This window comes from Camellia sinensis, chromosome 6 (assembly GCF_055761805.1).
Source record: "Camellia sinensis isolate YWXY chromosome 6, ASM5576180v1, whole genome shotgun sequence".
NCBI lineage: Eukaryota > Viridiplantae > Streptophyta > Magnoliopsida > Ericales > Theaceae > Camellia > Camellia sinensis.
The window spans coordinates 115,185,690-115,200,997 of NC_138966.1; the positions used below are offsets into that span (position 1 = coordinate 115,185,690).

At 30.3% G+C, this 15,308-nt stretch overlaps 1 protein-coding gene and 1 long non-coding RNA gene across 2 annotated transcripts; both read left to right on the plus strand.

Annotated features, from left to right (window-relative positions):
* Positions 1–6,582: 6,582 nt before the first annotated feature.
* Positions 6,583–9,691, plus strand: LOC114303266 (alcohol dehydrogenase 3). The gene is made up of 10 exons (XM_082876969.1): positions 6,583–6,622; positions 6,829–6,965; positions 7,086–7,132; positions 7,231–7,556; positions 7,855–7,937; positions 8,045–8,120; positions 8,846–8,907; positions 8,995–9,090; positions 9,233–9,394; positions 9,491–9,691. The coding sequence occupies exons 1-10, from the start codon at positions 6,586–6,588 to the stop codon at positions 9,605–9,607; spliced, it is 1,143 nt and encodes a 380-aa protein (XP_082733095.1). The 5' UTR covers positions 6,583–6,585; the 3' UTR covers positions 9,608–9,691.
* Positions 9,692–11,267: 1,576 nt separating this feature from the next.
* Positions 11,268–14,995, plus strand: LOC145794032 (uncharacterized). The gene is made up of 3 exons (XR_014333985.1): positions 11,268–11,394; positions 11,482–11,546; positions 14,861–14,995. It is a non-coding gene; the product is annotated as an uncharacterized LOC145794032 (long non-coding RNA).
* The last annotated feature ends 313 nt before the right edge of the window (positions 14,996–15,308 follow it).

The window sequence follows — 15,308 nt, forward strand, 5'->3', positions numbered from 1 at the left end:
TCAATTCTTCCAAATTATAGCAAATTCTTGAGCCTAGCCTCTCAAAGCTTGAGCTCCTTAGCAAGATCTTCAAGATTGGCCCTTCTCTCTTTCTAAACTCGGTTCTCTCTCTCTCTCTCTCTCTCTCTCTCTCTCTCTCTCTCTCTCTAAGGTGTGATTTCAGCCAAATGAGTTCAAAGAGAGGAACTAAGTGTATATAAGCCTATTTATAAGCTTTCTTAATCACACTTCATTAACACTAATTAATTGAGCACCATTACATTAGTTTAATCAAATTAATCTGATCCAAATCAATTTTCAATTAAATTTCACCGTAGGCTCTAAAAATTACACTAATCACAATGGCATAATCAATTTCGGATTCTGTGGCCGATAGGGCTTTCAATTTAAATTCTAAAGCAGATAATCAAACAGATTTTCCTACGGTGAACAGATAGAAATTCAAAACCACATATATTCATATAAATGGCACTCAAAATCATATCAAACACATAATCACAATCATAATCAAGATTAATTAGCATAATAGGGACCAGGGTTATCACAAATTTTCTTGATTTTCTTAATTTTAAACAATTAAGAAAATCTCCATTGACTAGCTTTTATTTGATAATTCCACATCGGGAGAAGAAGGAAAAAATGGGTTGTTTTACTCATATAAAGTAAATCTTATACTCCCATCCCATTTAATATTGTAGTGTTGTACATGTTTCAATTCAATATAGTTTAAGTTTTAAAAGTTTTAATTAATTAATTTTGACCTAGCCGATTAGGTTAAATCATTTTTGATTTAATTGATTCGTTAGTTTAATTGCAATTTTAGTGGTTTTATCAAAATATATTGATTAGATTTGTTTGATTTGAAATAAACTAAAGATTGATCTGATTAAAAATTAAAAGACTGAGATTGTTTGATTAGAAATAAATTTTCTGTCCAAAAAATTGTTAACTTTTATTTTATAATCTCACATCGAAAAAAGAAGAAAAAAATGAGTTGTTTCATTTATGTAAAGTGAATCTTGATAGTGTAGTATTGTATATATTTCAATTCAAGACAATTGAAATTTTAAAATTAAAATAACATTTAAAAGTTTTAATTAATTAATTTTTTTATAATCGGGTTGGTTATTTGACCTAACCGATTAGGCTAAACCATTTTGGATTTGATCGATTCGTCGATTTAATTGCGATTTCTCATATTGATTTTATTAATTTTAAACAATTATTTTTTTTTCATTGGCTAACTTCCATTTAATCATATAAAAATAAAACTCTAATTAGTTTATGATTTATTTTATAATACAACATCGGGAGAAGAAGAAAAAGCAAAGTTTGTTTCACTATTTATCTATATATTATATAAGGAAAATGGGATTTTAGTGAGGAGTTTTGTGAGAGTTTCAATATCTCATACTAATTTTCTTGATTTTCTTAATTTTAAACAATTAAGAAAATCTTCATTGGCTAGCTTCCATTTAACTATATAAAAATAAAATTTTAATTAGTCTATGATTTATTTGATAATCCCACATCGGGAGAAGAAGGAAAAAATAAATTTTTTTAATCATATAAAATGAATCTTATACTCTCATTTTAAATTTTGAAATTAAAATAACATTTAAAAGTATTAATTAATTAATTGTTATATTAACCGTTTTTGGTTTGACTGATTTGTTGGTTTAACCACGATTTCTTATATTGATTTTCTTAATTTTAAATAATTAAAAAAAAATTCATTGGCTAACTTCTATTTAACCATATAAAAGTAAAACCATAATTAGTTTATAATTTATTTTATAATCCCACATCAAGAGAAGAAAGAAAAAGTGAATTGTTTCACTTATATAAAGTAAATCTTATACTTACATTTAATATTGTAGTATTGTGCATAGTTTAGTTTAACACAGTTTAAATTTTAAAATAAAAACTCTAATTAATCTATGATATGATTTATTTTATAATCTCACATCGGGAAAAAAAGAAAAAAGTGAGTTGTTTCACTTATATAAAGTGAATCTTATACTCCCATATCTATATGTTATATAAGCAAAAGGGGATTTTTAGTGAAGAGTCTTGGTAGAGTTTCAATATCTCATACTAATTTTCTTACTTTTAAATAATTAAAAAAATCTCCATTGGTTAGCTTCCATTTAACCATATAAAAATAAAATTCCAATTAGTTTATTATTTATTTGATAATCCCACATCGAGAAAATAAGAAGAAAGTAAGATGTTTTACTTATATAAAGTGAATCTTATACTTCTATTTAATATTGTAGTATTGTGCATGTTTCAATTCCATATAATTTAAATTTTCAAATAAAATTTAAAAATTTTAATTAATTAATTTTGTGTAAATTGATTGGTCTTTTGACCTAACCGATTAAGCTGAATCATTTTTGATTTGACTGATTCATTGGTTTAACCACGATTTTAACGGTTTTATCAAAATATAATGGTTTAGATTTGTTTGATGGCGGTTTTATCAAAATATAATGGTTGGATTTGTTTAATTTGAAATAAGCTAAAGATCAATCTAATTAAAGATTGAATGACTAATATTGCTTGATTATAAATAAACTTCCGCCTAAATAATTATTAAATTTTATTTTATAATCTTATGTCGAGAAAAGATAGAAAAAGTGAATTGTTTTACTTATATAAAGTAAATTTTATACTTCTATTTAATATTGTAATGCTGTGCATGCTTCAATTTAAAACAGTTTAAATTTTAAAATTAAAATAACATTTAAAAGTTTGAATTAATTAATTTTTGTATAAGTGGGTTGATCTTTTGATCTAACCGATTAGATTAAACCATTTTCGATTTGATTGATTCACCGGTTTAACCGTGATTTCTTATACTGATTTTCTTAATTTTAAATAATTAAAAAAATCTCTATTGACTAGCTTTCATTTAACCATATAAAAATAAAAATTTAATTAGTCTATGATTTATTTTACAATCCCATGTCGGAAGAAAAAAGAAAAAGTAAATTGTTTCACTTATATAAAGTGAATCTTATATTCCTATTTAATATTATAGTGTTGTGCATAGTTTAGTTCATGACAGTTTAAATTTTAAAATAAAAACTCTAATTAGTTTATGATTTATTTTATAATCTCACATCGGGAGAAAAAGAAAAAAAATGAGTTGTTTTAATCATATAAAGTAAATCTTATGATCCCATTTAATATTGTAGTGTTGTGCATGTTTCGATTCAAGACAATTTAAATTTTAAAATTAAAATAACATTTAAAAGTTTTAATTAATTAATTTTTGTATAAGTTAATTGGTCATTTGACCTAACCGATTAGGCTTAACCATTTTCTGTTTAACTGAATTGTCGGTTTAATCACAATTTCTTATATTGATTTTTTTAATTTTAAACAATTAAAAAAAATTCCATTATTAACTTCTATTTAACCATGTAAAATTAAAACTATAATTAGTTTATGATTTATTTTATAATCCCACATCGGGAGAAGAAATAAAAAATCAAACAATGGGATGAATGGTGGAGGCAAGTTGAGAATAGAGAAGAGAGGTTGCGGGTAGGGGTAGAGGTCGACCTGGGGAAAGGTAAGGAAATGAAGTTAAAAGTAATAGTGATTGCATAGTAAATATGCTTTAAATAAGAGTCGATGTGGTCAACAAAAATGAGATGAAAATTAGAGAGATGATGATTGGTAAAGGGTGGAGACTTGACAAGTGTTATTAGAGTATATCATGTTACTCTTAAAAAGGGTAGTTAACAAATTTATAAATTAACGTATAAGATAGTCTTATATACAATCATTTGATAAAGAAAACCATATACAATTTTTTTTCATAATAATTCATTTTAAATCACAAAATCCCATGCATAGCACAGATAATATGCTAGTTTTTCTTTAAAAAAAAGAAAAAAAAATAGAAAAATAAGATTTATTGGTAATTTTTTTTGAAAAAAATAGAAAAATCGGACTTGTTGGTAATTTTCTTAATTGTACTGAATTATGGATGGATTTACCGTTTAGAAAAATAAGACTTATTGGCATTTTTTTTATTAAAAATGGAAAAAAAAAATGGTGGACACCACATATTTTTATCCAAGAACACTAAATACATTTTTTATTTTATTTTAAAAATCTTACTAAAAATATAAGAGGCTAAATTTAATTAGTTGTCAAAAAAAATAAGAATACTTGTACATTCAACCATATTTGGACATAATCTAGTATTGCCCATAAAATTTTTGAAGAAAATCAGTCAACTAATAAAGAATATTTTGTACAAAAGCATGAAAACATGAACTTGTCTCCTTTTGTCAATTTTTCTTTTGGTGTTTGGATGCCTGATATGTGGGTAAAATATAATAATAATAAAATTAATTAACTCATATTTAATTAAGGGTAAATTATTTATAAGTCCTATTTGAAAGACTTATACAAAATATGATCTTATGAAAAAACTTATAACCCAATAGGTCCTGTGATTTTCTTATGGACACATTAATTAATAACTTGATTAATGATAATACCATATATGAGAAATTCAATATTACCATACATTGTGATCATATCTACATGGTTAAAAATTTAAAATTCAAAACAACCTAATTAATGGCAGTGCCATATATGGGAAATCCAATGTTACCATAGATTGGAATAATATCTATATGGTTAGAAATTTGAAATTTAAAATAAGCTAATTAATGGCAATACTATATATGGACTAATTAATGGCAATACTATATATAGAAAATTCAATATTACCATAGATTGCGATCATATCTATATGGTTGAATATATGAGAAATTCAATGTTACCATAGATTGTAATCAAATCTATATGGATAGAAATTTGAAATTCAAAATAACCTAATTAATGGCAATACTATATATGGACTAATTAATGGCAATACTATCTATGGGAAATCCAATGTTATCATGGATTGTAATCATATCTATATGATTGAAAATTTGAAATTCAAAATGTAAATGTAACACGTGACATCTCAAACCCAATGTGACATTCCCAAATCTAACGTAACATTCTCATATGCTTCTAAAATTCAAAATAACTTAATTAATGGATATATCATATATGAAAAATCCATTGTTACTATAGATTGTAATCATATCTGTATAGTTGGAAATTTGAAATTTAAAACGTAAATATAACATGTAACATCCCAAATTCAATATGACATTTTCAAATCCAACGTGACATTAGAAACAAATTAGGGGTATAATAGTACACAAATATTATTCATTTATAACTCATAGGACCTTAGGAAATACATTCCTATTTAAATAGGACTTCAAACTCTAAAAGAAGATTCTTAAAACTTCACATTAAATAAGTCTTCCAAATAGTACTTACAAATAATTTTTCCATTCATTTTCTATGACAAGGGGTACCTGCTGTGCTTTAAGCACAACAGAGTGTGCCGTGTATACAAAAACGACACAGTTTTTTTTTTTTTTTTTTTTTGGTGGAAACAAAACAAAATAAAACCATACAAATCTTCATAGGCATTTATTGTAGTAAGGAGAAATATCTACTAGCATATTTTTTATTTTATTTTTGAAAATTCACATGAGTTGAAATTTATTATTTATTGAGTATTATATTTTTAATGTTTTTAAAAATCAAATTAGACTAATTATATTTTATTTGACATTGATATTTATTAGAGTATATTGGTTGATTTTTTGACAAATCAATAAATAATATGTAATAATATACATCGTTGCAAGTAAATTTAACAGTAATTTTTTTAGGAATTTATATATATATATATATATTTTTTTTTTGATTTGTCTGAATGAGTACAATATTATATTGTTGTTGTTGTTGTTGTTGTTGTCGTCGTTGTTATTATTATTATTATTATTATTTGAAGAAATTATTAAAAAAAATCTCAGGTAATAAAATGAATTATGAGTTTTTTATTTTATTAATTTAAATTTTAAAATTTTTATTTGTTTTTAATCTCAAACCATTCATCCATTTTTGATAGGTAAAACTCATATTTTTTTTAAAAAAAAAATTTAGTCATTAAACTCAATATAGATATACATAAAATGTCTAAAATATCATTTTCTGTCAATTTAGCTAATGAAAATAGGTCAATGGTTTAAACTAAAAAAATAAAAAAATTAAGATTAAAATTAATAAAATTAAAAATTTATAAGTTATTTTATTATAAAGGCCAAATTTTAAGATTTTTTTAAAAATAATTTTGCCTTATTATTTTTGTTTATTTTTCTTAAAGTAATGTAATTTTGATAGATGTGCTAAAACCAAAAACTAACCAATGGCAGCACACACACCAATAAAAAAGAAAAAACAAAGGAAAAATTATATTAAAAAAAAAAAAAAAAGAAGCAAAACGCACCAAAATTGTGCCGTTTTGCCGCACGGCAGTACCTGCTGTACAGCAGGCACCCCTTTCCCGTTATTATAAATAGAGATAAGCCTTTCCGTCATCTCACACAAACCAGTGCATAGAGAAGAGTTCTCTAAACAAACCAAAAGCTTTAAAGTCTCACTTATCAAATATTATTGCCTCAGTTTATTTTTAGTGGAGAAGGAAAGATGTCAAACACAGCTGATCAAGTCATTCGTTGCAAAGGTTAGTATAATAAAATCCCATTTAGAACTATGTTTAGTTTATTTGCTGCTCTGTTTCAATTTGTTTTAATTTTGCAGTTTGGAACTTTACATTCTATGGAATCAATTTTTTTCGAAAACTGTTTTCAGAAACAGTCGTCATTCCCAAGGTGGGATATATATCAGAATGATTGGTTAATCAAGTCTTTCTTCATTTTTTGGTGGCAGCTGCTGTGGCATGGGAGGCAGGGAAGCCACTGGTGATAGAAGAAGTGGAGGTGGCGCCACCGCAGAAGATGGAGGTTCGTGTGAAGATCCTCTATACCTCTCTCTGCCACACTGATGTTTACTTCTGGGAAGCCAAGGTAACTCATTTTTCACTTTACATAGTATAGTATAGAATTCCTAAGGTTTCCTCATTAGTTTCAATTAATTCAAGCCACCATGGTGACACCCAAATTGGTTCTTTCTTTTCAATCTTGCAGGGTCAAAACCCCGTGTTTCCTCGAATCCTCGGCCACGAGGCAGGAGGGTAAGTTGTCTGTTGTTAATTTTTAATGTCTAAAATGAAATGGGCTTTGTAATTATGGATTGAAAATAATAATTTTGTTGATTTCGGTGGATTTGTAGGATTGTGGAGAGTGTTGGAGAGGGAGTGACTGATCTTGCACCAGGCGATCATGTCCTTCCAGTCTTTACAGGGGAATGCAAAGAATGTGCTCACTGTAAATCTGAAGAGAGCAACATGTGTGATCTCCTGAGGATCAACCCAGACAGGGGAGTGATGATCCATGATCAAAAATCGAGATTCTCAATCAATGGCAAACCAATTTTCCATTTTGTTGGAACATCCACCTTCAGCGAGTACACGGTTGTCCACGTTGGTTGTCTTGCCAAGATTAACCCCCTCGCTCCTCTCGACAAAGTTTGTGTTCTAAGTTGTGGAATCTCCTCAGGTACCCAAAAAAAAAAAAAAAAAAAATGATAATTTTAATGTCTACCCCTTTTGAGTTTTGGCCAATACCATCAATTTGCTTTATAATAAGATATCAACAAACTTCTATGAAACCATTTCATGGGATTCAGTGTGGTTTAGAAAGCACCATGATCATGCAATAGAAAGTTTTCAAAAATTTCAAATGAATGATTTGAAGGCTTATTGATTCTAATAACTAATTGCAGAGTTGATCATTGTCGGACCTTTCAATTCATATTGTTCTAATAAACAAATTTGTGGGATTTTATTTTGGGTAGGATTTGGTGCCACTGTGAATGTTGCCAAGCCAACAAAGGGCTCAACTGTGGCTGTCTTTGGATTGGGAGCTGTAGGCCTAGCTGTGAGTTTTTTGTTCTCTGATTGCCTTATAAATATGATTATTAAGTGTGTCTGTTAGCCAAATGTATCTGATCAATATTATATTTGATGGTAATTTTGTGTGATTAGGCTGCAGAAGGGGCCAAAGTGTCTGGTGCTTCAAGGGTTATCGGTGTGGATTTGAATTCTAACAGATATGAACAAGGTATAAAGGGACTAGCAAGCATTATATTTGTGGTGTTTGATACAAATTTACTTCCATAAAACTGACTAGAGTATTTGTGTTGCTGCATCATTTCTTACTTGCATTTATAATCTATCCTAGTCGAATGCATCTTTGTTCCATTAAATTCTTTAAATCCATACATCAATATGCGATTCTTCCACAACTTTCCTACATTGGTTGAGTTTCTATTCTCTGCTTTCTTTGTTTGACAAATTGTTTTTCAAAACTGTTTTTTTTTTTTTTTCAGATGTTATACTAAACTAGCAAAACTTGTAAATTTTTCTTATTAACTATTGTGACATGTAATAACGGAATTATAGAATTTGAGAAAAGATCCACTTCACTTCAATAATGTGATAAGTGTCACATCAGTCTATGAAAACTAATTAGTATTTTCAAACTTTTCAGTGCTTTATTTGGAAAATACAAAATGAAAACACAACCAAATAAGCGAACATTAGGCGTTTGCTGATTTTGATTGGCCAGTTGCATCTAAATTCTTGGTGGAAGCTTGCAACATAGGCTACATTTAACCTCCATTTTGTCATCATTGAACATTTCTTGAATAATAATAGTGAATATGAAGAAATGCATCTTACAATACAAGAGTAAATACACAATCATTATGATTCACATTGCAGTTAACACATGGTGGGCTTTAATTTCTAATATTGAACATTTCTCTTTGTCTCTTGGATAAACAGCAAAGAAGTTTGGTGTAACAGAGTTTGTGAACCCCAAAGACTACAACAAACCAGTTCAAGAGGCACAGTTCTACACTTCTTTGCACTTGTAAATTCTTCTCTTTCATCTTCAAGTATTTGCTCAAGTTTCTTCTTGACTTGCTCTTCAGGTGATTGCTGAGATGACCAATGGAGGAGTGGACAGAAGCGTCGAATGTACTGGAAGCACTGAAGCCATGATCTCGGCATTTGAATGTGTCCATGATGTATGTTTCCCCTACTTTCCACCACTTTGATTATCACTTTTTTCCTGTTTCTCATTGACAACGAAGTAGAGCTCTAGAGTACAACCTATAAATGTATATATGTCATTTTGAATGCTGATAGACTACAACCTTGCCATTGCAGGGCTGGGGCGTTGCTGTTCTTGTGGGAGTCCCTCACAAAGATGCTGTGTTCAAGACACACCCTGTGAATTTCCTAAATGAGAGGACACTTAAGGGCACCGTGTTCGGAAATTACAAACCCCGGTCTGACATTCCCTCTGTTGTTGAAAAATACATGAACAAAGTGAGTTTCTGAATCCCACTTTGCAAATCTCTATGCTAGTGCATATGAAAGCTCAAAATGTGTTTCTCTTATTCACCTAAATTGTTGACTTTGCAGGAACTTGAACTGGAAAAGTTCATCACTCATCAAGTCCCATTCTCGGAGATCAACAAGGCCTTCGATTACCTGCTAAAAGGGGAAAGCATTCGATGCATCATCAAAATGGAGGAATAGAAAGACACAAAATCCTATGCTTCGATCGTTTGTGAAATGTTAATAAAAGTTGTTGCCCGGGTGTTTTTTTGTGCTTATAGATATGTAACAATCAAATTTTCCACATTGATTTTTCATTTAAAAAAAGAAAAGAAAACACATTCACCAGAATTCCGTTCTTGTTCCTTGCTCTAATGTGTGGTATCTCTATTGTAAGTAGTTGATGTGTAGTTCATTCGGTTTTATAGCATTACTTACTGGTATTTTATTACCCATTGACTTCATTAATGGAAATTTTGTGGTTTTGTTCATATGCTTTTCAAGATTTAATATGGAACGGTTTTTTTTTTTTTTTGGGACAAAACTCAAACCCAGTTTTGACAAATAAATAAAAAATAAATGTTAATTAAAAATGATCACAAAGAAATTAAAAATGGATTAAAGAAAGATTAAAAAATGAGCCAAACAAATCCTTATACCCACGTGCTGAGCATTGTTGCAACACATTCACACCCTTCAGGTCATCAAATTAGCCTACTCGGGTCATAGGATGAGGTCCCGCCATTCCTTCATCTCCCTCTATCCATCTATATTCCTCGTGTTGGTCTTAATTTAGAGTCACATTTTATTTTGTAAGCCTTACAATGAAGGTCATCCATATAAAAAATTAATTTCATCGGATACCTATAAACATAGAAACAAAGTACATTTTGTGTTGTAAAAGAAGGGCAAATATGATTGTAAACTTAACAATTTATTTTATAAAATAAAATAGGATTTGTTCTGGTGTTCATAGTTGTTCAATAAAGTTGATTTTTTTGCATAGATAACTTTTGCTGTGAGATTTACGAAATAGACGGTTTGAATCATCTGTATTTGTTTAAATTAGAGCCAATAAGAAAGCTATGGACAAGTATGGAGAGAAAATATGGAGGTGAGTTTATCTCCATGTCATAAATACATTTTTACACAAATTAATGACTACACTGTGTTTATAGTACTACTAGTAGTGGCATGAGGAATTGGGGCTATTGTGAGGCTTATTGAGGGCTTGTCTTGAGTCTCTTCCGATGATTTGAACCGTTCATATTGTAAAATTCGTTGAGCTGATCATCCATGCAAAAAATCAAGTAAATTGGATATCTTTAGCCCCATAATAAGAGCATCTTTGTTGTTGTTGATGTTGTTGTTGTTTTTTTTTTTTTATTTTTAAAATAAAAATAAATGGTGAACATGATTTTAATAATTTTTTAAAAATAATTAGGACCTGATTATGGAGTTACGAATGTCCGATTAACTTTCTATTTTACATGGATGATATACTTGACAAATCTTATAATATGAATGGTTCGAATAATTAAAATAGCCCTGGAAAAAATCCCCAGGTCTTCACAATAGGTAGGGCTAAGCAAGGAATCTGTAAAATTCGTAATCTGATCCGATCCAGTCTAATCCGATAGGTTTGGATTGGTTTTTTGAATCTGTGATTTGGTTCCGGATTGAAAATTTCAAAATCCGTAGGTCACGAATCGATTCCGGATTGAACCCCACGATTCCGGATTGGAACTGATCCGGACTGTCTAGAAATAATCTATACTTATACCATATGCCCTTCCACACAATATAATTTCTTGTTTCATATAAAAGCTAAAGTGTAACCTAATTCACGTCTCACTCACTCATTGTCTTTCACTTTTATCTCTTTGTCGGTGCACTCTCTCTCTCTCTCTCTCTCTCTCTCTCTCTCTTCTCTTTCTCATCTCAGACTGAGTTCTCTCTCACACTCTCATCCATCTCAGATCAGATCGGTGAGCTGCTTGTCTCTCTCTCTCTCTCTCTCTCTCTCTCTCTCTCTCTCTCTCTCGGTGACACTAATTTTGTTCCTTTGTTCTCAGACGCAGTCATCTGAGATCATCCATCTCAAATCAGATTGGTAGCTATAACTATTGTCTCTCTCTCGGTGAGCTCCTTCTCTCTCTCTCTCTCTCTCTCTCTCTCTCTCTCTCTCTCTCTCTCTCTCTCTCTCTCCAGCACTCTAAAATGGGGTTAATCTCAGAGAAAAAACATACACAATACACTATTGTGATTTTATCTCCGAACAATGGATTTAACCTCAAATCGATTGTTCATGTCATCTACAATGGATTCGGTAAATGTAAGTAAGAGGTTTTATTTTTATTTTTTTGTTTTTATTTTTATTTGTTAAGAGGCATCTTGAAAATTTTAAAGAGTTTTGTTGTTCTATTGGTGAATTGTATGCAATGGATGAGTCTGTGAGGAGTCGAAATGTAATTATTTCTATTGGTTTGTTGACTTGTGCTTGATAATTACTATGGTAACATAAAATCATTACTTATACACCAGGATGATATTATTTGGTGTGATATCATTTTTTATACACAATTTTTGAAGCTTTGAAGTGTCCTTCTCCATTCTATTTTACTGCTTAAGCATAGCTATAATAGGGCTTTTGTAATGCCCTTGATGTATGTTTGCAGCTTTTCAAGTGAATTAAGACTTCAGAGGGTCTAACTTATTATATACCTTTCCAACCTTCCCCCCTTACTTTATGCATTTTCCTTTTCTCTCTCTCTCTCTTTCTCTGTTCAAATGTTCCGGTGTACATTATCATCAATTAAAAAATGTAAGTAAAAAATTAATCCACAGTGTATGTTTTTTCTTTGATTTCTGTATGTAAGTAATCCACAGTTTTCTGCTGAATTTGTTTGTTGTTGTCTACTATTGCTACTGCGTGTTTGCTTGGAATTTTACAGAGGATGTTGTTTGCTTGGAATTTGTTTGTTGTTGTCTACTACTGCTACTGATCATTTCATACAGGATGTTGTTTGCTTTAAATGTTCTAAATTTTTTATTTATTTAATTATGTGAATCCGTGGTCCTAAACTAATTTAATCCGTGTTTAAACGGATTGGTTCCACGATTTAAACGGATTGGATTGGTTTTAATTTTTTAGGAACCGCAGATAACGGATTGGTCTTGATTTTCTCCTAATCCGAACCAATCCGGATCATGCTCACCCCTAACAATAGGGCTGATGTGCCTTGTGGTATAACAACAACCTTCAGCCTGTGGCCTGATATAATTTTTGACAGAATTATAATTTAGTAGAACCGATAAAAAAAAAATTATACAAAGAGTAGTGTAATATATTTTTGAGTTACACATTACTTTTTTTGAGTTACACTCTCATACTTTGTTTTTTTCATTTTTATTTTTATGCTATACCATAAATTGTAATTCCTTTAAAAAAAATTTATATGGAAAACTTCACTTGTTAAAGTTAGAGTTCGTTTGGCAATAACATTTTTAGCTAACTTTTTGGCTTTTTTTGACTTTTTTTAGCCTAACACTTTTTTGTTTGTTTGGTTTTCTTGTTTGACTTTTTTGACTCTTTGGCTTTGGAATGACAAACTTTTTTGTTGGCCTTTTGGCTTTTTTGTTTTTTTGACTTTTTTTTTGTCCATACATGATTATTTAGCCCAAAATGTTTACCAAACCGAGGCTTAATGTATTGAATAATTACTCTATCTAAAAAGAATATGCACATATATATGTTGAATAATTACTAAAAATGGTTTTTTTTTTTAGGTGAAAGTTGAGTGGATCACTATTTTATTGGAGGCAGATCGCCGTTTGGACCTGTGGGATTTACCACGTGTTCTATTTCGATGATCTGAACTGTTTATTTTGTCGGACGCTTAATTTATTTCATTCATACAAAAAATTAGGTTGATCCGATAATCATAACATATTCAATTTACCACGCTTTTCACAAGAAATGAACGATAATTGTGTTTTTAAAAATAATCTATACATTTTTTTGGTGATAAACAGAATAAACAGAATAATTTATAATTATCGAATTGACCTAATTTTTTTATGGATGAAATATACGAAGTGTCCTACAAAATGAATGTTTCGAATCAAAACGAGACCTGTAATAGACCCCACAGGCCCAAACAGCACCCTCAAATTGGAGGGGATTCTTCTCCTATTTTATATTTTTAAGGCCGAAAACAAATTTATATTTTTAGACTTAATTAATCAAAAATAATATTCTTAGAATTTTGCCTAACAAAATTTGAGTGTTTAAGATAAATTAAAAGCAAAATGCTAAAATAATAAATAAATAAATAAGGCAAATTAAATTGATGCTTTGTTTGTTTTGGCAGAAATATGTTTTGAAAAATAATTACTATATTTTCTGAAGTATGGCACAATAAAAAAGATAGTAAGCGGAAAGTATTTTTCATGGTTAGCAGAATTTCCATAATCAACGGAAAACAAATCTATTTTGATAAAAAAAAATATTTTCAATTTTGAAAAGGCATAAAAAGTTTTCTAAACTAAAATTTTATCAATGTCACTACACTACTACCACTACACCACCATCACCACTGTCACTACCATCATCACAATTGCCATTACCATGGCCACTACCCCACCTCCACCTTCACCTCCACCTCCACCTCCATCTTCGTTCCACTACTACCACCACCACCACCAAACATAGAAGAGGTTTTTCTCTGAAAAATATTTTCTGAATTTTTTTTCCTAAAAATTATTTTTCGTTCAAACAAATGGAGTGTAATCTCTTTTGAGATTTGGAAAAAATACTGTAGCAATCTAGAATTTTTCCTTCCGCTCGAACGTGGAAGTTGACACTCGAGCGGACTTGTGAGGCTTCCAGTATTTTTGCAGTCTGTCCGAAATTCTGAGAGTTTTGAATTCCCGCTCGAGCGTAGGAGTGGTCGTTCGAGCGGCCGACTTTGTTGGTCTGCATGCTCGAGCGGTCTGCCTGGTTGAGTTTGAATTTCTGAGGCTAGTGGGATTGTTTTTGACCCTTTCATTATTGTCTTTGGAGCCTCCTAGTTTTATCTTGGGTCATTGATCGAAGTGGTAACATGATGGTAAAGTAAGATTGGACCAAAAACTTTAATTCGGATAATCTTCCTACGAACAACCGTCACTCTTTTGCCCTTTTCTTTTTCCACACTTTGAATTTGGATGTGAGGCTAGAACCATTGGAAAAATTATTTTCGGGGCTTCAATTTGGACACAAGAACGACCTAAAACGGAGTCTGGATGGGAAAGTTATACCTGTTCGAAGTTTCAGAATCTATGTTGGAAGCAGGTACGCTCGAGCGGGAAAAGGGAAACTCGAGCGGACTGCGCGAGTTCAGCAGCTTAAAAACGTGATTTTTAGATCATTTCTTACATTTTCTTTTCCCTTCTTCTTTGCTCTCATTCTAGGTCCGAAAACCTAGCCCTAAAAACCTTGATTTCCTCTACTTTTATCAACAAATCCACCATTGATCATGCATTATGGATGGAGAATAAGAGAAGATCAACATTTTCAACTGATTGAAGCTCGGATTTGTGACGAATTCTCATCAAAGCTTCGCTCCTTTGCTTGATTCTTGAGGTAGGGGTTCTTGTTCTTCCTCAATACTTCCATAAATAGATAGATTTGTGGTATTTTGATTATATACATACAAAACCTACATTTTTGGGTATCTAGAGTATATTATGAGAATTGGATGTTTAGGGTTTTAGATGTTAGGAGTTCAATTGATGGGTTAAAATGGTGGATTGTGAACCCTAGGTGTATAATCAATGGGAAAGTTGGAATAAAAAGTAATGGGTTAAGAAATTTGATTTTTTTTCTTGAAATTTCTAGGTTTTCTAGAAACCCTAGGTT